This window comes from Rhinopithecus roxellana, chromosome 14, assembly GCF_007565055.1.
Source record: "Rhinopithecus roxellana isolate Shanxi Qingling chromosome 14, ASM756505v1, whole genome shotgun sequence".
Classification (NCBI taxonomy): Eukaryota; Metazoa; Chordata; class Mammalia; order Primates; family Cercopithecidae; genus Rhinopithecus; species Rhinopithecus roxellana.
The window spans coordinates 88,998,918-89,024,404 of record NC_044562.1 but is presented as its reverse complement, the minus strand read 5'-3'; the positions used below and the strand labels follow the sequence as shown (position 1 = coordinate 89,024,404).

Genomic DNA, 25,487 nt, shown 5'->3' with positions numbered 1-25,487 from the left:
CTGGCCAACATGATGAAACCCTGTCTCTACTGAAAACATAAAAATTAGCTGGGTGTGGTGGCGTGCACCTGTAATCCCAGCTACTCAGGAGGCTGAGGCATGAGAATCGCTTGAGCCTGGGAGGTAGAGGCTGCAGGGAGCTAATATTGCACCACAGCACTCCAGCCTGGGTGACAGAACAAGACTCTGTCTCAAACAAACAAACAAAAAACATGTTTGAGGCTCTGGACTCCAAGGGTGGCAAGCACAGAAATCTGGAGGGGGAAAAGCACAGAATTCTAAAGAGGTAATTCTGGAGGGTGAAGTTTGGGTAGAAAATACACTTGTTTGCAGCATTTCTGAAGCTCAGCCAGGCTTATTAGCTAGAAAACTCTCTTGGTTCCCCTAAGATGGAGCAGAGGAAGAGAAATAGTTAAGTACTTAAATCACAGTAAGGATAAATCCTCAAGTTGACCTTATGTTAAAATATATATCTGGAGACGAGCAAATTCATTTATTGAGCAACTACTCTGTGCTAGTAAGTGGTTGGCTTTGGGAGACACAGGACAAGACTGTCTTCTGGCAGCTCAGGTAGAAGAGTCAGATGTTCACCAAATTATCACACAGATGTCTAAGTACAACTGTGAAGAAAAGAATCCTATGGTTTGACTGTTTGTATCTCTCCAAAATTCAAATTTATGTTGAAACCTAATTACCAAAGTGATAGTATTAGAAAGTGGGAACTTTGGGAGGTAATTGGGTTATAAAGGAGGTTTGAGAGAGCCCTTTTGCCCTTTCTGCCCTGTGCAGACACAGTGAGAAGGTGCCATCTGTGAAGCAGAGAGCTCTTGCCCAACACCTAAGCTGCTGGCACCTTGGTCTTGGTTTTCCCAGGCTTCAGAGCTGTGAGAAATACATCTCTATTAATTGGCAATTACCCAGTTAAGGTTAGTTATAGCAGCCCAGGTATAACATTTTGGTTCTCCTGAGATGGAGCAGAGGCAGAGAGATAATTAAGTACCTGAATCACAGTAAGGACAAATCCTCAAGTTGACCTTTTTTTTTTTTTTTTTTTTTTTTTTTTGAGACGGAGTCTTGCTCTGCCACCCAGGCTGGAGTGCAGTGGCCGGATCTCAGCTCACTGCAAGCTCCGCCTCCCGGGTTTACGCCATTCTCCTGCCTCAGCCTCCCAAGTAGCTGGGACTACAGGCGCCCGCCTCGTCGCCCGGCTAGTTTTTTGTATTTTTAAGTAGAGACAGGGTTTCACCGTATTAGCCAGGATGGTCTCGATCTCCTGACCTCGTGATCCGCCCGTCTCGGCCTCCCAAAGTGCTGGGATTACAGGCTTGAGCCACCGCGCCCGGCCTTTTTTTTTTTTTATTATACTTTAAGTTCTAGGGTACATGTGCATAACGTGCAGGTTTGTTACATATGTATACTTGTGTCATGTTGGTGTGCTGCACCCATCAACTCGTCAGCACCCATCAATTCATCATTTATATCAGGTATAACTCCCAATGCAATCCCTCCCCCCTCCCCCTCCCCATGATAGGCCCCGATGTGTGAATCTGTCAGAGTTTGTCAGAAGTATTCCCCTTCCCGAGTCCAAGTGATCTCATTGTTCAGTTCCCACCTATGAGTGAGAACATGCGGTGTTTGGTTTTCTGTTCTTGTGATAGTTTGCTAAGAATGATGGTTTCCAGCTGCATCCATGTCCCTACAAAGGATGCAAACTCTTCCTTTTTTATGGCTGCATAGTATTCCATGGTGTATATGTGCCACATTTTCTTAATCCAGTCTGTCACAGATGGACATTTGGGTTGATTCCAAGTCTTTGCTATTGTGAATAGTGCCGCAATAAACATATGTGTGCATGTGTCTTTATAGCAGCATGATTTATAATCCCTTGGGTATATACCCAGTAGTGGGATGGCTGGGTCATATGGTACATCTAGTTCTAGATCCTTGAGGAATTGCCATACTGTTTTCCATAATAGTTGAACTAGTTTACAATCCCACCAACAGTGTAAAAGTGTTCCTATTTCTCCACATCCTCTCCAGCACCTGTTGTTTCCTGACTTTTTAATGATTGCCATTCTAACTGGTGTGAGATGGTATCTCGTTGTGGTTTTGATTTGCATTTCTCTGATGGCCAGTGATGATGAACATTTTTTCATGTGTCTGTTGGCTGTATGAATGTCTTCTTTTGAGAAATGTCTGTTCATATCCTTTGCCCACTTTTTGATGGGGTTGTTTGTTTTTTTCTTGTAAATTTGTTTGAGTTCTTTGTAGGTTCTGGATATTAGCCCTTTGTCAGATGAGTAGATTGCAAAAATTTTCTTCCATTCTGTAGGTTGCCTGTTCACTCTGATGGTAGTTTCTTTTGCTGTGCAGAAGCTCTTTAGTTTAATTAGATCCCATTTGTCAATTTTGGCTTTTGTTGCCATTGCTTTTGGTGTTTTAGACATGAAGTTCTTGCCCATGCCTATGTCCTGAATGGTACTACCTAGGTTTTCTTCTAGGGTTTTTATGGTATTAGGTCTAACATTTAAGTCTCTAATCCATCTTGAATTAATTTTCGTATAAGGAGTAAGGAAAGGATCCAGTTTCAGCTTTCTACTTATGGCTAGCCAATTTTCCCAGCACCATTTATTAAATAGGGAATCCTTTCCCCATTTCTTGTTTCTCTCAGGTTTGTCAAAGATCAGATGGCTGTAGATGTGTGGTATTATTTCTGAGGACTCTGTTCTGTTCCATTGGTCTATATCTCTGTTTTGGTACCAGTACCATGCTGTTTTGGTTACTGTAGCCTTGTAGTATAGTTTGAAGTCAGGTAGCGTGATGCCTCCAGCTTTGTTCTTTTGACTTAGGATTGTCTTGGCAATGCGGGCTCTTTTTTGGTTCCATATGAACTTTAAAGCAGTTTTTTCCAATTCTGTGAAGAAACTCATTGGTAGCTTGATGGGGATGCCATTGAATCTATAAATAACCTTGGGCAGTATGGCCATTTTCACGATGTTGATTCTTCCTATCCATGAGCATGGTATGTTCTTCCATTTGTTTGTGTCCTCTTTTATTTCACTGAGCAGTGGTTTGTAGTTCTCCTTGAAGAGGTCCTTTACATCCCTTGTAAGTTGGATTCCTAGGTGTTTTATTCTCTTTGAAGCAATTGTGAATGGAAGTTCATTCCTGATTTGGCTCTCTGTTTGTCTGTTACTGGTGTATAAGAATGCTTGTGATTTTTGCACATTAATTTTGTATCCTGAGACTTTGCTGAAGTTGCTTATCAGCTTAAGGAGATTTTGGGCTGAGACAATGGGGTTTTCTAAATATACAATCATGTCATCTGCAAACAGGGACAATTTGACTTCTTCGTTTCCTAACTGGATACCCTATATTTCTTTCTCTTGCCTGATTACCCTAGCCAGAACTTCCAACACTATGTTGAATAGGAGTGGTGAGAGAGGGCATCCCTGTCTTGTGCCAGTTTTCAAAGGGAATTTTTCCAGTTTTTGCCCATTCAGTATGATATTGGCTGTGGGTTTGTCATGCTAAAAACGCTCAATAAATTCGGTATTGATGGAACGTACCTCAAAAGTTGACCTTTGTTTAAGGGTTAAGATAGCCTCCATACCTGACCTAGAATGGGAAGAGGTGGTCAGGAAAGGGTTTCTTGAGGAAGTGGCATTTGAGCTGAGAGTTGAAGAAAGGAGGGCAGGCAAGAGGCAGGCCTTGCTGACAGGGATCTGTGGTACCCACACAGACCCTAGAGTGGGAGGGAGAAGCCAGAGTTTAAAGAAGGGAATCAAGGCCACTTGGCTGGCCCAGGACAAAAACGGGGAGAGAGGCCTGACATGAAGCTGGGGAGGGTGGCTTGTGGGTCTTCATGTTTCCTATTTACTTACAATGCTTGAAAGTCTTTGCTAATCTAATGCCAATCATTTACGTACACCCAACTCCACAACACACACAGAGGTTTATAACTGGAAAGGCACAAGAGGGAAAACTGCACATCCCAGAGGGCAGCTGCTCATGGGACTGATGTCTGACATTCAGAATTAAGTTGTGTGGCCCTGAAACACCACAGCAAATCCCCAGTTAAGCAGATATAGATGGGCTTGCTTAATTTCAAATACACCTACCGACTTAAAGCAAGAAAGATCAGATATTCTTTCCCTTCCAGGTGCCACAATGCAGAGATGCTGGAAGTCCTGGCCCAGAATTGTAATTTACCTAATTTTTGCATAAGATTTGCATAACAAATTTGGGCTATTTGATTCCCAAGACATGAAACTGTTTCTGCAAACAGATAACCACCTTCAAACTCAGGAGTAATTGCTTCATAGACAAGATAGAGAAGAAATTTGCAAATTTCCAAATCCTTGCAAATTTCCAGGCCAGTTAGGAGAAAAAGGAATCAGGTAGAAGTCTACTCATTTGCTGTGGTCTGAAGAAGGTCTGGCAGATATATTTCTCATCCAGTCATCCAGGGCATCCTGTCCAGCAGAAGTTTTGTTTTTTTTTTCTTTTGAACATAAACTCAAGATTTTATTGTCTTCACAATAAAAGATGACACTTAGAACTGGATCACTTGGCCCTCTCTCTTCTTATCTCCGCCCAGTTCAAAATGCTTGCATCTTTTAATAGCCAGCATTCTCTTAGATCTGCAGTTGGGTTACTCAAGCCTTAGCACAATCTTCTTTGTAGTTTTAGCCTTTTTCCGGAAAATCGGCTTACTTTGCCCACCATAGCCACTCTGCTTCCTGTCATACCGCCGCTTTCCCGGGGCATAGAGAATCCTTGACCTTCTTGTACTGTGTCACTTTGTGGGATTGGTGCTTGCCACACTTCTTACAGAAAGTCCAGCGGGTTTTAGGGACATTAACCATGCTTGTGTGAGTGCTATCGGCACAGAAAGCAGACAGAGCTTTTTTAGGGCCCATGAAATGGATGTTTGGAAGAAGAATGTTAGTACAAATCACTAGAGCCTAGGATCCATCTGGAAGGAGACTCAGGGGAAATCTCATGAACAAATTTTAGCTGGTCCACCCACACTATTGGGTGGTGTGGTGAAGTTTGTGCCAAAATTGGGCCCTGAATCCAGTTTCTGCAGGCTTCACGCTTTCTGGTTAAATACTAACTTCTGGACGTGGGGAGAGCAGGTAGGTGGTGAGAAGCAATGCATCTATCAGCTTCCACCTCCACAGTCCCACCCCAATCAGCGATTTGTTCTCTTGCATGCTCCCCCAACATTAACCCATAACAGGTGGCTCCTGAACTGCCCTGTAGTGGGGGCTGAGGGGCTGCAGTCTGATTGGACAGGGAAGGCTGGGAGACCGGTTTTAAACTTGTGTTAGCATGGCAGACATATTGTTTTTACTTAGACTGTGTTTATGTAGTGTCTGGGGAAGCCAAGAAAGGCTAATGGAGCTTACAGGGGTATTAGGGGCACCCCTTTTCTTGTAAGAACAGGTTATTTGGCCAAGTGCTGTGGCTCACGTCTGTTATCCCAACACTTTGGGAGGCTGAGGTGGGAGGATCTCTTGAGCCCAGAATTTGAGACCAGCCTGGGCAACATGGTGAAACCCATCTCTACCAAAAAGTACAAAAATTAGCCAGGTGTGGTAGCATGCACCTGTAGTACCAGCTACTCCGGGGGCTGAGGCGGGAGAATCACTTGAGCCCAGGAGGTCGAGGCTGCAGTGAGCCATGATTGTGTCTCTGCACTCTAGCCTGGGTGACAGAACTAGACACTGCCTCAAAAAAATAAAATAAGAACAGGTTTTTGTTTTTGTTTTTTTAAACCAGGTGAATGAATAAAAGAAGAGTAGGTACTAATCAGTGACACAAGGACCTTTTTTAGGATTTCCATTTCAACCAAGAGAACCTACCCTCACCCTCCCCACAGGGTTGTTTCAGGGCTTCTGGTAGTTTCTGGACTTGTTTCAGTCTCACAGCCTCTGAACTATGACTGCTGCACATTGCTTCTCCTTCTCCTTCGCCGGCAGAGGTGGTCACCAGGGCAAAGTGGGCAGGTGAAGGCTCTTCCTCCTAGGAGCCAAGTGTGTGTCGGTCTCCCCTGTACAAGCCAACTCCACCCCACATGAACACAAACCTTCACTGGCAGCACTAGTAGCAGGACCATTGGCAAGCGTCCCAGTGATTGCCGCCTTGCTGTTGCACATTGAGCTCTTTTTGCGAGGCGGAGAAAAGAGTCCTGGGAGAACAAATGTTGCTTTTTGGGCGCAAATGATTTACTGACATCTTCCGTGTTTGTATCATTACGCTTTTTCCTGTCACCTATGGCCTTGCTTGCTACCAATTGCCATTACTCTCATAGTTGTACACATGGCTACCACCTCTAACTTCCACTGGAACAATTATCCACTGGTTACAACCCCTACTTTAAAAATAAACATTGGCATAGAAAAAAATGAACATCACAAATGTTAATTTGCCTACCAGCACCTTTCCGTATAAGCTAAATGTGAATTCCTACTCTTAGTTTTGTGATGTTAACTACCAAACATGCCAGGAGTATCTTGCAGAGGTAGGAAAACCCACCCACCCAATTAATGAGAATCTGCTATTGAAGATAAAGAATCCTATGATAAATCACTCCTTCTAGTAACATTTCAAGAGGTGAGAATGTTCCAATGCCAAAATAATTCATACTTATTGCAGTGTACTTATTGAGAAGGAAAATTATGACTAGCCCTTCACTCTGAGATAATCCTCTTTACTCAAAGATAATCGCCATTGCTTGAGGTCTTTGTTTTCTTCAGTCCTTTGCTTTTAGGCAGGTATAGTTTTTGTTTCACAAAAAAATGGGATCGTACTATACATGCTCTTATAACCTACTTTTTCCATTTAACTATCTTGATCATCTTGCCATAACTTTGAATCACTTTCTAGGACTTAATTTTACTGGCTGTTATCATTCGATTATGTAGGCATACCATAATTTACAGAGCTAGACTCCTATCTGAGTTGTTTCCTTTATTGTTGGGATGGAGGTAGTACTATTAAAATCATGCTGTAACAAATATTCTCAAAGAGAAATCTTTGTGGGTTTGTGTAATATTTCCTTAGGATAAATTCTTAGAATTGATGTTCCGTGGTTGAAGGATATATACAACATGTTAAAGTATTTGATTCATACTATCAGCTAGAAGAGCTGTACCAATTTCCATTTCTGCCAGCAGCCTAAGAGAGTGCTCATCCCTGTGGGCAAGGATAATAAATTCATTCCAACCCACCTGAATTGCCACAGGCCCCATTGCTTATAAAAGTCATAAAAATAATTAAAATTGTATATCAATCCTAAAAGATGTGCTGGGGGCCAGGACGGCTACATGTAATCTTAAAAGTCCAGAATAGAAACACAAACAATAAGAAAAAATGAAAATTGAGTTTTGTGACTGTGTAAAACACTATCTACTAACCCATCACTCCATAATTCTAAAATCTGGTTGTTCTCAGGGGTCTGGGACAGCAGTTTTGATTTCCTAGCACAGCCTGGCTCTGAGTATAAAAGTCTCCCACCCATAGCACTGCCACTGACCTCCGAGGTGTAGGACAGGCTGGTCAGTATGAGCTCAACTGGGTTCTTTGGTTTTCCCCCTAGACCTACAGGAAGAGGAACAGGGCAGGGATAGAGTAGGCACTTTTTAAATGTTCTCAGTTTGGGATATAGTAGATGCCCACAGTAAGAAATATATCCAATACTAGGAAGAAACATTGCAGAAGCTGTCCTACAATTTACCAATCAATCTAAAAAGTGAGTGCGTACCTATTAGGCCCACAGTAATGAGATCACCATCAAACCTCAAGCAAGCCCTGGGGATTCATCTGCAGGCCTGTGAATGGTTCCACCACACCTCTGTAGGGATTGTGTAGAAAAGCCAGTGACACTTCGGCTGCTTGTTACTCGCCACATCTGCAACCTGATTCAACGGCCAAATCCACAGAGACCTGGGTACCAGATGAACCCTGGCTCTACCACTTACTTAGTTGGACTAACTTGGCCAAGTTACTTAACTTCTCTCAGCCTCAGTTTCCTCCTCTTTGACCTGGCAATGACATCCGTAAGGATTAAATGTAATAATATATGTAGCACCCTGCTAGGTACATAGTATATATCCCATCTAATATTAACCCTTTCACAGAGCCCTTCCCAGAGCCAAGAATTTTCCCATGTGACAATCTAGGCTAACGCTGCCAATGGAATTTTCCATGATGATGCAGATATTCTATTTTTGCTCTGTCCAATATCATAGTCACTACTCCAATGTGGCTACTGAGTCCTTGGAATGCAGCTAGTGCAACATAACTGAATTTTAAATTTAAGTAAATTAAAAGTTAAACAGTCACATGTGGCTAGTGGCTACTGTATTAGAGAACATACCTCTAAACACCTCTAAACATTACTTCCCTTTTTTTTTTTTTTGTGATGGAGTCTCACTCTGTCGCCCAGGCTGGAGTGCAGTGGCACGATCTCAGCTCACTGCAACCTCCGCCTCCACGATTCTCATGCCTCAACCTCCTGAGTAGCTGGGACTATAGGCACATGCCACCATGCTCGGCTAATTTTTTGTATCTTTAGTAGAGACAGGGTTTCACCATGTTGGCTAGGCTGGTCTTGAACTCCTGACCTCAGGTGATCTGCCCACCTTGTCCTTCCAAAATGCTAGGATTAACAGGTGTGAGCCACCGGGCCCAGCCTGGACATTACTTCCTGCATTAAAGATCTGAGCAGAGAAGCCAGAAGTCTGAGAAAAGGTGAATACATATTGCCAGGGGACAAGGGAAGGGGCAGAGGCCATGGGTGCTGTATCGTCAGAAAAGCCAGAGAGATATTCAGAGAATTCAAGCCTTGCTCAGCCCTAGAAAGAAAGGCTGGTGGGGTGATAGCAGGAGGCTGGTGAACTATCTTCTGCCATGGGACAGGAGCAGCTGCAGCAGCCGCATGGAGTAGTAAGATGGTTCTCAGGTTGAGAGTTGCCATTTACTTTGGAAGCTGATAGTGACATGAAAGAAAGCCACGGGGCAGTGCTGAAATCCACATATCTCTAGATGGAGAGGAGGGAGCCTGACTATACTGTTCAAAAGAACATTTGCACGTCTTGAATGAAGTGATAAACAGCAGTTCCCTAGAACCTGTCTCCAAAATAAAGGGGAGTTTCAGGTTATACAGTGTTTTTGAAAATAAGAGTGGAGGGTGCAGATGTCCTGGAGAGACCTGTCCCTCCCAGTGAAAGATCCTCTGGTAGTCCACAGTTCTATATTCCCTACCTATTTTACTCTTTTGTACCCTGAAATTTACTCAACGTGGAGGCTTTTTAAAGGATATGAACAGTAAGAATGAAGAATTCAAACGACTTTCGGTTAAGTTAAATTCTACCATATTTTCAGGGAAAAACAATGTTCAAGTGTTCAGTCAGGATATTGGCCAGTGAAACTCTTCCACTTCTCCCCACCTGCAAGAGTATGTTTTTCTTTGACATTTGAGCTCGTCTCCCCTGTCTCTGATGTTTTCCTCACTGCCCTTTTTGCCTCCTCACTGAAGCAAAAAGAACAGAGCCTCGGCTAATTACTCTCAGATCAAATAATACTGGTTATTGTAATTGGTCATTGTCCGAAAACACTGAGTTCTTCTTAGCCCGGAGGTTGCCTGGCACAGCTTAGTTAGCTAACTATTCCCGGAATGTCTCTATTATCTGTTTTACTTTGCAAAAGAAACTAGGGATTTGTTGAAAGCTGGTAATAAAAGTCTGCCCTGGTCTGAGCCGAGACTGCGTAGAGAGGGCCTGGGAAAGCATGACCCCCATGAATCAAGTTGCCCCCCCTCCAATAGCCACTCAATGATGTTATTTGGTTTCTCTGTGTCAGAGAATAATAAACCCACTAGGTTTTCTTGCAGACCAACACTGCCTGTTCTCAGGGCCTGGGGCATGGCTGAGGGACACAAAACAATTTTAATGACCAAACTCACTGAAAGTAAAATGGTTCATAGAGAAAAACTAACAGACTCGCAGGGGTCTGGGGCTCCCAGAGGCATCTTCCTACAGCTTAGAGCCCCCACATGGAAGTGCTCACGGGCTGCTGTTCAGTGGACTGAGATCCAGGGAAATGTCTCTCCAATCCTGCTTAACGATCTCTTCCTGAGGTAGTACTCACCTGTTCCAGACAACATGAAGGCTTCGAGGCGTAGGCAGCGGGAACCATTCTGGGAAGGATACAGAGGGCGTTAAAAAATAAAATCAACCCGAAAACCCGGTTGCCAAATATACTGTTAAAATTCTAAATGCTCTTCTTGGCTTGCTGGAAAAAAAGGATTCAAGCATCAGGTAGGCTACCGTGATTTTTAAAGCCTCATCTCCTGCTAAATTTTTATGATTTGGTGAAAGGTCACTATTATGGGTAGAATTATGTGCTCTCAAAATTCACATGTTGAAGTCCTAACCCCAACTACTTTAGAATATGATCTTATATGGAAATAGGATCGTTGCAGATGTAATTAGTTAAGATGAAAGCACTAGGGTGGGCCCTAATGCAATATGACTCGCATCCTCCTAAAAAGGCAAAAAAAATGTGGACTGAGAAATAGACGTGCATCAGAGAAGGTGAAGTGAAGAGATTCAAGGAGAAGATGACCATCAACAAGCCAAGGAGAGGGACCTGGATCAAACTCTCCCTCACACCCCTCCCAAGGAGCCAACCCTGCCAACACCTCAATTTCAGACTTCCCAGTCTCCAGAACTGTAAGATGATACATTTCTGTTGCTTAAACCACCCAGTCCAAGACTTTGTTACAGCAACTCTAGCAAACTAATACAGTCAACATATTCAGTAAAGTCAGCAAACATTTGTTTAACATATACTGTGTGCAGAGCATGTACCAAGTGCTGGGAAGAATACAAAACAGATCAAAAGAAACCCCACTACTTCTACAGAGCTTACAATTCATTTGGGAGAACAAGTATATGTGCATGAAATGTGATGAATAATGAGGCAGTCTTAAAGACTCAAAAGTGGTAAAAAAAAAAAAAAAAAAAAGTCAGGGGAGCCAGGCATGGTGGCTCTTGCCTGTAATCCCAGCACTTTGGGAGGCCCAGGCTGGAGGATTAGTTGAGACCAGGAGTTCAAGACCAACCTGGACAACATAGTGAGACCTGTATCTACAACAACAACCGAGCCTGGTGGCATGTGCTTATAGTCCCAGCTACTTGAGAGGGTGAGGTGGGAGGATCACTGAACCTGGGAGGTTGAGGCTGCAGTGAGCTGTGATTGTGACACTCACTCCAGCCTGGGAGACAGAGCAAGACCCTGTCTCAAAAAATAATAATAATAAAAAAAAAGGGGGGGGGAGCTAATTTTGTATGTCACTTGTGGTAAAAATGCAAGTGAATCCTGGCTTGAATATTCCTGAATAGGTGATAATAAAAATTGGAGCACTCTACAGCATTTATATTTGGGTATACGTGTTTCTATGATTCTTAGTCTTGATACCATTTAACCCAAACAAAAACCATTCTAAAAGGGAATGATTTTTCATTCACTCAAGAAATACTAACTGAATGCTTCTTCCATGTTAGGGCTGTAAGAGGAGCTGCAGGGGAGGCAAGTTGATGGATGCTCTTCATCAAATTTCCTCCGTTGTCCACTCCAAATTGAAAAAAGAGTATTTCAACTCTCATTCAAAATGGTATCTCTGCCTTATATTTTTCTTAGGCCTGAAATTTAATTATTTTGTTTATTAGTTTGTTTAGAGACAGGATCTCACCCAGGCTGGTGAGTACACTAGCATGATCATGGCTCATTGCAGCCTGGAACTCCTGGCCTCAAGTGATTCTCCCATCTCAGCCTCTGGAGTAAAAAAAAAAAAAAAAAAAAAAAATTATTTAGAGATGGGAGTCTCACTTTTCTTTTTGTCCAGGCTGGTCTTGAACTCCTGGCCTCAAGTGTTCCTCCCATCTTAGCCTCCCAAAGTGCTTGGATTACAGGCATGAGCCAATGTTCCCAGCTATTATTTTGGTTTTAAAAATCTCTTCCTCCAGTTCCTATATAAATGGAATAAACCAAAGTTGTTTATCACAACAAAGAATTTAATTATGTTGGCCAAAAATTAATTTGATAATACTCATGTGTTCACGTTGGTGCGCACATAGATCTGGAAGGCTACTCACTAGATAGTGGTGGTGGTTACAGGGGCTTACCCTTTTTCCTTCATTGCCCATTTTCTCAAACATTTTTGAAATAAAGCATATACAATATTATTTTGCAATTTCAAAAGGAACTTCAATGAAAATTTGAACTTATAGTGCTAAGAGTTGTAGAGTGAAAGGAGTGATCAAAGTGACTTCAACTGAGTTTTCAAGGGCAGGTGCAATCAAATGTGAACCTCTCTGCTGGCATTTTATAGTCCCAGGTGGGCACTAAGGGAAGTATTTGTCTAGGTTATTTACTCTCTGTTCAGTATTATTTTGTCTAAGTTCAAAATAACCAGTAAAGATAAGAATATCTGGCATTTGTTTAGTATGTTTCTCTTCAAACCACTTTCTGCTGCCTATTTACAGCTCTTCCCTGGCCAAACAAAATCAAAATATTTCCTCATTCAGTCATCTCCCAGTTTCAATCAACAAAATGAAATCCATTTCCATCCTTTCCCATTTTCCATTTTTCCCTTCTGAGAGGTCTATGTGCTATGTTTTTGGCCTTCAATATTATAATACTCTTTCTAACTTGAGTGGTGTTCTGTGGCATGTGGGTTGGGGGTTAGCTGACGTAGGGTTTGAATATGGACTCTCCTGCTTCAGTTTTGCTGAGACCTCATTTAAGATACTTTGACCATCCATGGCAACCCTCAGTTTTCTTTCTTTTTTTTTCTGATTTTTTTAAATTTAAATTTTTTTTTTATTATTGTACTTTAAGTTCTAGGGTACATGTGCACAACATGCAGGTTTGTTACATATGTATACATGTGCCATGTTGGTTTGCTGCACCCATTAACTTGTCATTTACATTAGGTATTTATCCTAATGCTATCCCTCCCCTTGCCCCCCACCCTACAATAGGCCCTGGGATGTGATGTTCCCCGCCCTGTGTCCAAGTGTTCTCATTGTTCAATTCCCACCTATGAGTGAGAACATGCGGTGTTTGGTTTCCTGTTCTTGCGATAGTTTGCTCAGAATGATGGTTTCCAGCTGCATCCATGTCCCTTGCAAAGGACATGAACTCATCCTTTTTTATGGCTGCATAGTATTCCATGGTATATATGTGCCACATTTTCTTAATCCAGTCTATCACTGATGGACATTTGGGTTGGTTCCAAGTCTTTGCTATTGTGAATAGTGTCACAATAAACAATACATGTGCATGTGTCATTACAGTAGCATGATTTACAGTCCTTTGGGTATAGACCCAGTAATGGGATGGCTGGGTCAAATGGTATTTCTAGTTCTAGATTCTTGAGGAATCCCCACACTGTCTTCCACAATGGCTGAACTAGTTTACAGTCCCACCAACAGTGTAAAAGTGTTTCTATTTCTCCACATCCTCTCCAGCATTTGTTGTTTCCTGACTTTTTAATCATGGCCATTCTAACTGGTGTGAGATGGTATCTGTGGTTTTGATTTGCATTTCTTTGATGGCAAGTGATGACGAACACTTTTTCATGTGTCTGTTGGCTGCATAAATGTCTTCTTTTGAGAAGTGTCTGTTCATATCCTTTGCCCACTTTTTGATGGGGTTGTTTGATTTTTTCTTGAATATTTGTTTAAGTTCTTTGTAGATTCTGGATATTAGCCCTTTGTCAGATGGGTAGATTGCAAAAATTTTCTCCCATTCTGTAGGGGCAACCCTCCATTTTCTCAATGCAAATTGAAGGTGGTATTCACCTCGCAAGGATCCTGAAGCGAATCAGTGAAATAATGAGTGCAAAATGCCTGATCTGGACCATTAAACAAAATAAATCCTATTTGCTTTTCCTTCCTCTTTCCCTTTCTTTGAAAAGTTATGGGCAGTATAAACAATGCATGGCCAGGCACTTGGATCCAGGACCCGGGTAAACCCACATAATGCCTCTGACCAGCTGTGTGACCTGAAGATATTCCTTAACCTCACTGGGCCTCAGTTTTCCCACCTGCAGAAGGGGGATAATAATAGTTCCTACTGCATAGGGTTGTGAAACTAGGATAGTAAATGTAATATAAAAATTTCTTCACTCTTTGTCTCTTCTTTTCCTGCTTCTCTCCCTTTCTGATATAACACACCCCCTCTCTTCCACTCAGGTATTTCTTTCTTTCTGATATAACATCCCCTCTCTTCCACTCAGGTATTTCTTTCTGATATAACATCCCCCCTCTCTTCCACTCAGGTATTTCTTTCTGATATAACATCCCCTCTCTTCCACTCAGGTATTTCTTTCCTTCTGATATAACGTCCCCCCTCTCTTCCACTCAGGTATTTCTTTCTTTCGGATATAACATCCCCCTCTCTTCCACTCAGGTATTTCTTTCTTTCTGATATAACATCCCCCTCTCTTCCACTCAGGTATTTCTTTCTTTCTGATATAACATCCCCCCTCTCTTCCACTCAGGTATTTCTTTCTGATATAACATCCCCCTCTCTTCCACTCAGGTATTTCTTTCTGATATAACATCCCCCTCTCTTCCACTCAGGTATTTCTTTCTGATATAACATCCCCCTCTCTTCCACTCAGGTATTTCTTTCTGATATAATATCCCCCTCTCTTCCACTCAGGTATTTCTTTCTGATATAACATCCCCCTCTCTTCCACTCAGGTATTTCTTTCTGAAATAACATCCCCTCTCTCCCACTCAGGTATTTCTTTCTTTCTGTTATAACATCCCACTCTCTTCCACTCAGGTATTTCTTTCTTTCTGATATAACATCCCCCTCTCTTCCACTCAGGTATTTCTTTCTTTCTGATATAACATACCCCCTCTCTTCCACTCAGGTATTTCTTTCTGATATAACATCCCCCTCTCTTCCACTCAGGTATTTCTTTCTGATATAACATCCCCTCTCTCCCACTCAGGTATTTCTTTCTTTCTGATATAACATCCCCCTCTCTCCCACTCAGGTATTTCTTTCTTTCTGATATAACATCCCCCTCTCTTCCACTCAGGTATTTCATTCTTTCTGATATAACATCCTCCTCTCTCCCACTCAGGTATTTCTTTCTTTCTGATATAACATCCCCCTCTCTCCCACTCAGGTATTTCTTTCTTTCTGATATAACATCCCCCTCTCTCCCACTCAGGTATTTCGTTCTTTCTGATATAACATTCCCCTCTCTTCCACTCAGGTATTTCTTTCTTTCTGATATAACATCCCCTCTCTTCCACTCAGGTATTTCTTTCTGATATAACATCCCCCCTCTCTTCCACTCAGGTATTTCTTTCTTTCTGATATAACATCCCCCTCTCTCCCACTCAGGTATTTCTTTCTTTCTGATATAACAACCCCCCTCTCTTCCACTCAGGTATTTCTTTCTGATATAACATCCCCTCTCTTCCACTCAGGTATTTCTTTCTTTCTGATATAACATCCCCCTCTCTTCCACTCAGGTATTTCTTTCTTTCTGATATAACATCCCCCTCTCTTCCACTCAGGTATTTCTCTCTTTCTGATATAACATCCCCCTCTCTTCCACTCAGGTATTTCTTTCTGATATAACATCCCCCCTCTCTTCCACTCAGGTATTTCTTTCTGATATAACATCCCCCCTCTCTTCCACTCAGGTATTTCTTTCTGATATGACATCCCCCTCTCTCCCACTCAGGTATTTCTTTCTTTCTGATATAACATCCCCTCTCTTCCACTCAGGTATTTCTTTCTGATATAACATCCCCCTCTCTCCCACTCAGGTATTTCTTTCTTTCTGATAAAACATCCCCTCTCTTCCACTCAGGTATTTCTTTCTGATATAACATCCCCCTCTCTCCCACTCAGGTATTTCTTTCTTTCTGATATAACATCCCCCCTCTCTTCCACTCAGGTATTTCTTTCTTTCTGATATAACATCCCCCCTCTCTTCCACTCAGGTATTTCTTTCTGATATAACATCCCCCTCTCTCCCACTCAGGTATTTCTTTCTTTCTGATATAACATCCCCTCTCTCCCACTCAGGTATTTCTTTCTTTCTGATATAACATCCCCTTTCTTCCACTCAGGTATTTCTTTCTTTCTGATATAACATCCCCCTCTCTCCCACTCAGGTATTTCTTTCTTTCTGATATAACATCCCCTCTCTCCCACTCAGGTATTTCTTTCTTTCTGATATAACATCCCCTTTCTTCCACTCAGGTATTTCTTTCTTTCTGATATAACATCCCCCTCTCTTCCACTCAGGTATTTCTTTCTTTCTGATATAACATCCCCCCTCTCTTCCACTCAGGTATTTCTTTCTTTCTGATATAACATCCCCCCTCTCTTCCACTCAGGTATTTCTTTCTTTCTGATATAACATCCCCCCTCTCTTCCACTCAGGTATTTCTTTCTTTCTGATATAACATCCCCCCTCTCTTCCACTCAGGTATTTCTTTCTTTCTGATATAACATCCCCCCTCTCTTCCACTCAGGTATTTCTTTCTTTCTGATATAACATCCCCCTCTCTCCCACTCAGGTATTTCTTTCTTTCTGATATAACACCCCCCTCTCTCCCACTCAGGTATTTCTTTCTTTCTGATATAACATCCCCTCTCTTCCACTCAGGTATTTCTTTCTGATATAACATCCCCCCTCTCTTCCACTCAGGTATTTCTTTCTTTCTGATATAACATCCCCCCACTTTTCCACTCAGGTATTTCTTTCTTTCTGATATAACATCCCCCCACTCTTCCACTCAGGTATTTCTTTCTTTCTGATATAACATCCCCTCTCTTCCACTCAGGTATTTCTTTCTGATATAACATCCCCCCTCTCTCCCACTCAGGTATTTCTTTCTTTCTGATATAACATCCCCCCACTCTTCCACTCAGGTATTTCTTTCTTTCTGATATAACATCCCCCCACTCTTCCACTCAGGTATTTCTTTCTTTCTGATATAACATCCCCCCACTCTTCCACTCAGGTATTTCTTTCTTTCTGATATAACATCCCCTCTCTTCCACTCAGGTATTTCTTTCTGATATAACATTCCCCCTCTACCCGACTCAGGTATTTCTTTCTTTCTGATATAACATCCCCCCTCTCTTCCACTCAGGTATTTCTTTCTGATATAACATCCCCCTGTCTCCCACTCAGGTATTTCTTTCTTTCTGATATAACATCCCCCTCTCTCCCACTCAGGTATTTCTTTCTTTCTGATATAACACCCCCTCTCTCCCACTCAGGTATTTCTTTCTTTCTGATATAACATCCCCTCTCTTCCACTCAGGTATTTCTTTCTGATATAACACCCCCCCTCTCTCCCACTCAGGTATTTCTTTCTTTCTGATATAACATCCCCCTCTCTCCCACTCAGGTATTTCTTTCTTTCTGATATAACATCCCCCTCTCTCCCACTCAGGTATTTCTTTCTTTCTGATATAACACCCCCTCTCTCCCACTCAGGTATTTCTTTCTTTCTGATATAACACCCCCACTCTTCCACTCAGGTATTTCTTTCTTTCTGATATAACATCCCCTCTCTTCCACTCAGGTATTTCTTTCTGATATAACATCCCCCCTCTACCCCACTCAGGTATTTCTTTCTTTCTGATATAACATCCCCCTCTCTTCCACTCAGGTATTTCTTTCTGATATAACATCCCCTCTCTTCCACTCAGGTATTTCTTTCTGATATAACATCCCCCTCTCTTCCACTCAGGTATTTCTTTCTGATATAACATCCCCCTCTCTCCCACTCAGGTATTTCTTTCTGATATAACATCCCCCCTCTCTTCCACTCAGGTATTTCTTTCTGATATAACATCCCCCCTCTCTTCCACTCAGGTATTTCTTTCTTTCTGATATAACATCCCCCTCTCTTCCACTCAGGTATTTCTTTCTTTCTGATATAACATCCCCCTCTCTTCCACTCAGGTATTTCTTTCTGATATAACATCCCCCGTCTCTTCCACTCAGGTATTTCTTTCTTTCTGATATAACATCCCCCTCTCTTCCACTCAGGTATTTCTTTCTGATATAACATCCCCCCTCTCTTCCACTCAGGTATTTCTTTCTGATATAACATTCCCTCTATTCCACTCAGGTATTTCTTTCTGATATGACATTCCCCTCTCTTCCACTCAGGTATTTCTTTCTGATATAACATCCCCCGTCTCTTCCACTCAGGTATTTCTTTCTTTCTGATATAACATCCCCCTCTCTTCCACTCAGGTATTTCTTTCTGATATAACATCCCCCTCTCTTCCACTCAGGTATTTCTTTCTGATATAACATCCCCCTCTCTTCCACTCAGGTATTTCTTTCTGATATAACATCCCCCCTCTCTTCCACTCAGGTATTTCTTTCTTTCTGACATAACATCCCCCCTCTCTTCCACTCAGGTATTTCTTTCTGATATAACATCCCCTCTCTTCCACTCAGGTAATTCTTTCTGATATAACATCCCCCTCTCTTCCACTCAGGTATTTCTTTCTAATATAACATCCCCTCTCTCCCACTCAGGTATTTCTTTCTTTCTGATATAACATCCCCCTCTCTTCCACTCAGGTATTTCTTTCTTTCTGATATAACATCTCCCTCTCTCCCACTCAGGTATTTCTTTCTTTCTGATATAACATCCCCCTCTCTTCCACTCAGGTATTTCTTTCTTTCTGATATAACATCCCCCTCTCTTCCACTCAGGTATTTCTTTCTGATATAACATCCCCCGTCTCTTCCACTCAGTATTTCTTTCTTTCTGATATAACATCCCCCCTCTCTTCCACTCAGGTATTTCTTTCTGATATAACATCCCCTCTCTTCCACTCAGGTATTTCTTTCTTTCTGATATAACATCCCCCCTCTCTTCCACTCAGGTATTTCTTTCTGATATAACATCCCCCTCTCTTCCACTCAGGTATTTCTTTCTTTCTGATATAACATCCCCCTCTCTTCCACTCAGGTATTTCTTTCTTTCTGATATAACATCCTCCTCTCTTCCACTCAGGTATTTCTTTCTTTCTGATATAACATCCCCCTCTCTTCCACTCAGGTATTTCTCTCTTTCTGATATAACATCCCCCTCTCTTCCACTCAGGTATTTCTTCTGATATAAACATCCCCCCTCTCTTCCACTCAGGTATTTCTTTCTGATATAACATCCCCCCCTCTCTTCCACTCAGGTATTTCTTTCTGATATGACATCCCCCTCTCTCCCACTCAGGTATTTCTTTCTTTCTGATATAACATCCCCTCTCTCTCTTCCACTCAGGTATTTCTTTCTGATATAACATCCCCCTCTCTCCCACTCAGGTATTTCTTTCTTTCTGATATAACATCCCCTCTCTTCCACTCAGGTATTTCTTTCTGATATAACATCCCCCTCTCTCCCACTCAGGTATTTCTTTCTTTCTGATATAACATCCCCCCTCTCTTCCACTCAGGTATTTCTTTCTTTCTGATATAACATCCCCCTCTCTTCCACTCAGGTAGTTCTTTCTTTCGGATATAACATCCCCCTCTCTCCCACTCAGGTATTTCTTTCTTTCTGATATAACATCCCCTTCTCTCCCACTCAGGTATTTCTTTCTTTCTGATATAACATCCCCTTTCTTCCACTCAGGTATTTCTTTCTTTCTGATATAACATCCCCTCTCTCCAACTCAGGTATTTCTTTCTTTCTGATATAACATCCCCTCTCTCCCACTCAGGGGTATTCTTTCTTTCTGATATAACATCCCCTCTCTTCCACTCAGGTATTTCTTTCTTTCTGATATAAACATCCCCTCTCTTCCACTCAGGTATTTCTTTCTTTCTGATATAACATCCCCCCTCTCTTCCACTCAGGGTATTTCTTTCTTTCTGATATAACATCCCCCCTCTCTTCCACTCAGGTATTTCTTTCTTTCTGATATAACATCCCCCCTCTCTTCCACTCAGGTATTTCTTTCTTTCTGATATAACATCCCCCTCTCTTCCACTCAGGTATTTCTTTCTTTCTGATATAACATCCCCCCTCTCTTCCACTCAGGTATTTCTTTCTTTCTGATAAACATCCCCCCTCTCTTTCCACTCAGGTATTTCTTTCTTTCTGATATAACATCCCCCTCTCTCGCACTCAGGTATTTCTTTCTTCTGATATAACACCCCCCCCTCTCTCCCACTCAGGTATTTCTTTCTTTCTGATATAACATCCCCTCTCTTCCACTCAGGTATTTCTTTCTGATATAACATCCCCCCTCTCTTCCACTCAGGTATTTCTTTCTTTCTGATATAACATCCCCCCACTTTTCCACTCAGTATTTCTTTCTTTCTGATATAACATCCCCCCACTCTTCCACTCAGGTATTTCTTTCTTTCTGATATAACATCCCCTCTCTTCCACTCAGGTATTTCTTTCTGATATAACATCCCCCCTCTCTCCCACTCAGGTATTTCTTTCTTTCTGATATAACATCCCCCCACTCTTCCACTCAGGTATTTCTTTCTTTCTGATATAACATCCCCCCCACTCTTCCACTCAGGTATTTCTTTCTTTCTGATATAAACATCCCCCCACTCTTCCACTCAGGTATTTCTTTCTTTCTGATATAACATCCCCTCTCTTCCACTCAGGTATTTCTTTCTGATTATAACATTCCACCCTCTACCCGACTCAGGTATTTCTTTCTTTCTGATATAACATCCCCCCCTCTCTTCCACTCAGGTATTTCTTTCTGATATAACATCCCCCTGTCTCCCCACTCAGGATATTTCTTTCTTTCTGATATAACATCCCCCCTCTCTCCCACTCATGGTATTTCTTTCTTTCTGATATAACACCCCCTCTCTCCCACTCAGGTATTTCTTTCCTTTCTGATATAATATCCCCTCTCTTCCACTCAGGTATTTCTTTCTGATATAACCACCCCCCCTCTCTCCCACTCAGGTATTGCTTTCTTTCTGATATAACAATCCCCTCCTCTCCCACTCAGGTATTCTTTCTTTCTGATATAACATCCCCCTCTCTCCCACTCAGTATTTCTTTCTTCTGATATAACACCCCCTCTCTCCCACTCAGGTATTTCTTTCTTTCTGATATAACACCCCCCACTCTTCCACTCAGGTATTTCTTTCTTTCTGATATAACATCCCCTCTCTTCCACTCAGGTATTTCTTCTGATATAACATCCCCCCTCTACCCCACTCAGGTATTTCTTTTCTTTCTGATATAACATCCCCCTCTCTTCCACTCAGGTATTTCTTCTGATATAACATCCCCCTCTCTTCCACTCAGGTATTTCCTTTCTGATATAACATCCCCCGTCTCTTCCACTCAGGTATTTCTTTCTTTCTGATATAACATCCCCCTCTCTTCCACTCAGGTATTTCTTTCTGATATAACATCCCCCCTCTCTTCCACTCAGGTATTTCTTCTGATATAACATCCCCTCTATTCCACTCAGGTATTTCTTTCTGATATGACATTCCCCTCTCTTCCACTCAGGTATTTCTTTCTGATATAACATCCCCCGTCTCTTCCACTCAGGTATTTCTTTCTTTCTGATATAACATCCCCCTCTCTCCACTCAGGTATTTCTTTCTGATATAACATCCCCCTCTCTTCCACTCAGGTATTTCTTTCTGATATAACATCCCCCCTCTCTTCCACTCAGGTATTTCTTTCTGATATAACATCCCCCTCTCTTCCACTCAGGTATTTCTTTCTTTCTGATATAACATCCCCCCTCTCTTCCACTCAGGTATTTCTTTCTGATATAACATCCCCTCTCTTCCACTCAGGTAATTCTTTCTGATATAACATCCCCCTCTCTTCCACTCAGGTATTTCTTTCTAATATAACATACCCTCTCTCCCACTCAGGTATTTCTTTCTTTCTGATATAACATCCCCCTCTCTTCCACTCAGGTATTTCTTTCTTTCTGATATAACATCCCCCTCTCTCACACTCAGGTATTTCTTTCTTTCTGATATAACATCCCCCTCTCTTCCACTCAGGTATTTCTTTCTTTCTGATAAACATCCCCCTCTCTTCCACTCAGGTATTTCTTTCTGATATAACATCCCCCGTCTCTTCCACTCAGTATTTCTTTCTTTCTGATATAACATCCCCCTCTCTTCCACTCAGGTATTTCTTTCTGATATAACATCCCCTTCTTCCACTCAGGTATTTCTTTCTTCTGATATAACATCCCCCCTCTCTTCCACTCAGGTATTTCTTTCTGATATAACATCCCCTCTCTTCCACTCAGGTATTTCTTTCTTTTCTGATATAACATTCCCCCTCTCTTCCACTCAGGTATTTCTTTCTTTCTGATATAACATCCCCCTCTCTTCCACTCAAGGTATTTCTTTCTGATTAACATCCCCTCTCTTCCACTCAGGTATTTCTTTCTGATATAACATTCCCCTCTCTTCCACTCAGGTATTTTCTTTCTGATATAAGCATCCCCCGTCTCTTCCACTCAGGTATTTCTTTCTTTCTGATATGACATCCCCCTCTCTTCCACTCAGGTATTTCTTTTCTGATATAAACATCCCCCCTCTCTTCCACTCAGGTATTTCTTTCTTTCTGATATAACATCCCCTCTCTTCCACTCAGGTATTTCTTTCTGATATAACATCCCCCCTCTCTTCCACTCAGGTATTTCTTTCTTTCTGATATAACATCCCCCTCTCTTCCACTCAGGTATTTTCTTTCTGATATAACATCCCCGTCTCTTCCTCAGGTATTTCTTTCTTTTTGATATAACATCCCCCTCTCTTCCACTCAGGTATTTCTTTCTTTCTGATATAACATCCCCCTCTCTTCCACTCAGGTATTTCTTTCTGATATAACATCCCCTCTCTCCCACTCAGGTATTTCTTTCTTTCTGATATAACATCCCCCTCTCTTCCACTCAGGTATTTCTTTCTTTCTGATATAACAACCCCCTCTCTTCCACTCAGGTATTTCTTTCTTATATAACATCCCCTCTCCTCCACTCAGGTATTTCTTTCTTTCTGATATAACATCCCCCTTTCTTCCACTCAGGTATTTCTTTCTGATATAACATCCCCTCTCTTCCACTCAGGTATTTCTTTCTTTCTGATATAACATCCCCCTCTCTTCCACTCAGGTATTTCTTTCTGATATAACATCCCCCCTCGCTTCCACTCAGGTATTTCTTTCTTTCTGATATATCGTCCCCTCCTCTCCCACTCATGTATTCCTTCTTTCTGATATACATCCCCCTCTCTCTTCCACTCAGGTATTTCTTTCTTTCTGATATAACATCCCCCTCTCTTCCACTCAGGTATTTCTTTCTGATATAACATCCCCTCTCTCCCACTCAGATATTTCTTTTTTTCTGATATAAAATCCCCTCTCTTCCACTCAGGTATTTCTTTCTGATATAACATCCCCCCTCTCTTCCACTCAGGTATTTCTTTCTTTCTGATATATCATCCCCTCTCTTCCACTCAGGTATTTCTTTCTGATATAACATCCCCCCTCTCTTCCACGCAGGTAATTTCTTCTTTCTTCTGATATATCATCCCCTGTCTCCCACTCAGGTATTTCTTTCTTTCTGATATAACATCCTCCCTCCTCTCTTCCACTCAGGTATTTCTTTCTGATATAACATCCCCCTCTCTTCCACTCAGGTATTTCTTTCTGATATAACATCCCCTCTCTTCCACTCAGGTATTTCTGTCTTTCTGATATAACATCCCCCCTCTCTTCCACTCAGGTATTTCTTTCTTTCTGATATAACATCACCTCTCTCCCACTCAGGTATTTCTTTCTTTCTGATATAACATCCCCTCTCTTCCACTCAGGTATTTCTTTCTGATATAACATCCCCCTCTCTTCCACTCAGGTATTTCTTTCTTTCTGATATAACATCCCCCCTCTCTTCCACTCAGGTATTTCTTTCTTTCTGATATAACATCCCCCTCTCTTCCACTCAGGTATTTCTTTCTGATATAACATCCCCCCTCTCTTCCACTCAGGTATTTCTTTCTGATATAACATCCCCCCTCTCTTCCACTCAGGAATTTCTTTCTGATATAACATCCCCCTCTCTCCCACTCAGGTATTTCTTTCTTTCTGATATAACATCCCCTCTCTTCCACTCAGGAATTTCTTTCTGATATAACATCCCCCTCTCTCCCACTCAGGTATTTCTTTCTTTCTGATATAACATCCCCTCTCTTCCACTCAGGTATTTCTTTCTTCTGATATAACATCCCCCTCTCTCCCACTCAGGGTATTTCTTTCTTTCTGATATAATATCCCCTCTCCCTCCACTCAGGTATTTCTTTCTTTCTGATATAACATCCCCCTCTCTTCCACTCAGGTATTTCTTTCTGATATAACATCCCCCTCTCTTCCACTCAGGTATTTCTTTCTGATATAACATCCCCCTCTCTTCCACTCAGGTATTTCTTTCTGATATAACATCCCCCTCTCTTCCACTCAGGTATTTCTTTCTGATATAACATCCCCTCTCTTCCACTCAGGTATTTCTTTCTTTCTGATATAACATCCCCCCTCTCTTCCACTCAGGTATTTCTTTCTTTCTGATATAAAATCCCCCTCTCTTCCACTCAGGTGTTTCTTTCTGATATAATATCCCCTCTCTCCCACTCAGGTATTTCTTTCTGATATAACATCCCCCTCTCTCCCACTCAGGTATTTCTTTCTTTCTGATATAACATCCCCCTCTCTCCACTCAGGTATTTCTTCTTTCTGATATAACATCCCCCTCTCTTCCACTCAGGTATTTCTTTTGATATAACATCCCCCTCTCTTCCACTCAGGTATTTCTTTCTGATATAACATCCCCCTCTCTCCCCACTCAGGTATTTCTTTCTTTCTGATATAACATCCCCCTCTCTCCACTCAGGTATTTCTTTCTTTCTGATATAACATCCCCTCTCTTCCACTCAGGTATTTCTTTCTTTCTGATATCCCCCCTCTCTCCACTCAGGTATTTCTTTCTGATATAACATCCCCCTCTCTTCCACTCAGGTATTTCTTTCTGATATAACATCCCCCTCTCTCCACTCAGGTATTTCTTTCTGCTGATATAACATCCCCCCTCTTCCACTCAGGTATTTCTTTCTGATATAACATCCCCCTCTCTTCCACTCAGGTATTTCTTTCTGATATAACATCCCCCTCTCTTCCCTCACTCAGGTATTTCTTTCTGATATAATCCCCCCCCTCTCTCCACTCAGGTATTTCTTTCTTTCGATATAACTCCCCTCTCTTCCACTCAGGTATTTCTTTCTTTCTGATATACATCCCCCCTCTCCTCAGGTATTTCTTTCTTTCTGATATAACATCCCCTCTCTTCCACTCAGGTATTTCTTTCTGATATAACTCCCCTCTCTCCACTCAGGTATT

At 41.9% G+C, this 25,487-nt stretch overlaps 1 protein-coding gene and 1 pseudogene across 3 annotated transcripts in view; both read right to left on the bottom strand.

Moving 5' to 3' along the window:
• Positions 1-25,487, bottom strand: part of CDK15 (cyclin dependent kinase 15) — a 132,506-nt gene that overhangs the window by 15,908 nt on the left and 91,111 nt on the right. For all 3 annotated transcript variants that reach the window (XM_030916582.1, XM_030916581.1, XM_030916583.1), the window contains exon 11: positions 10,159-10,207. In XM_030916582.1, the coding sequence (XP_030772442.1) occupies positions 10,159-10,207 (49 nt within the window). The remainder of the gene's footprint in view (positions 1-10,158; positions 10,208-25,487) is intronic.
• On the bottom strand, positions 4,556-4,877 carry LOC104665800 (annotated as a pseudogene).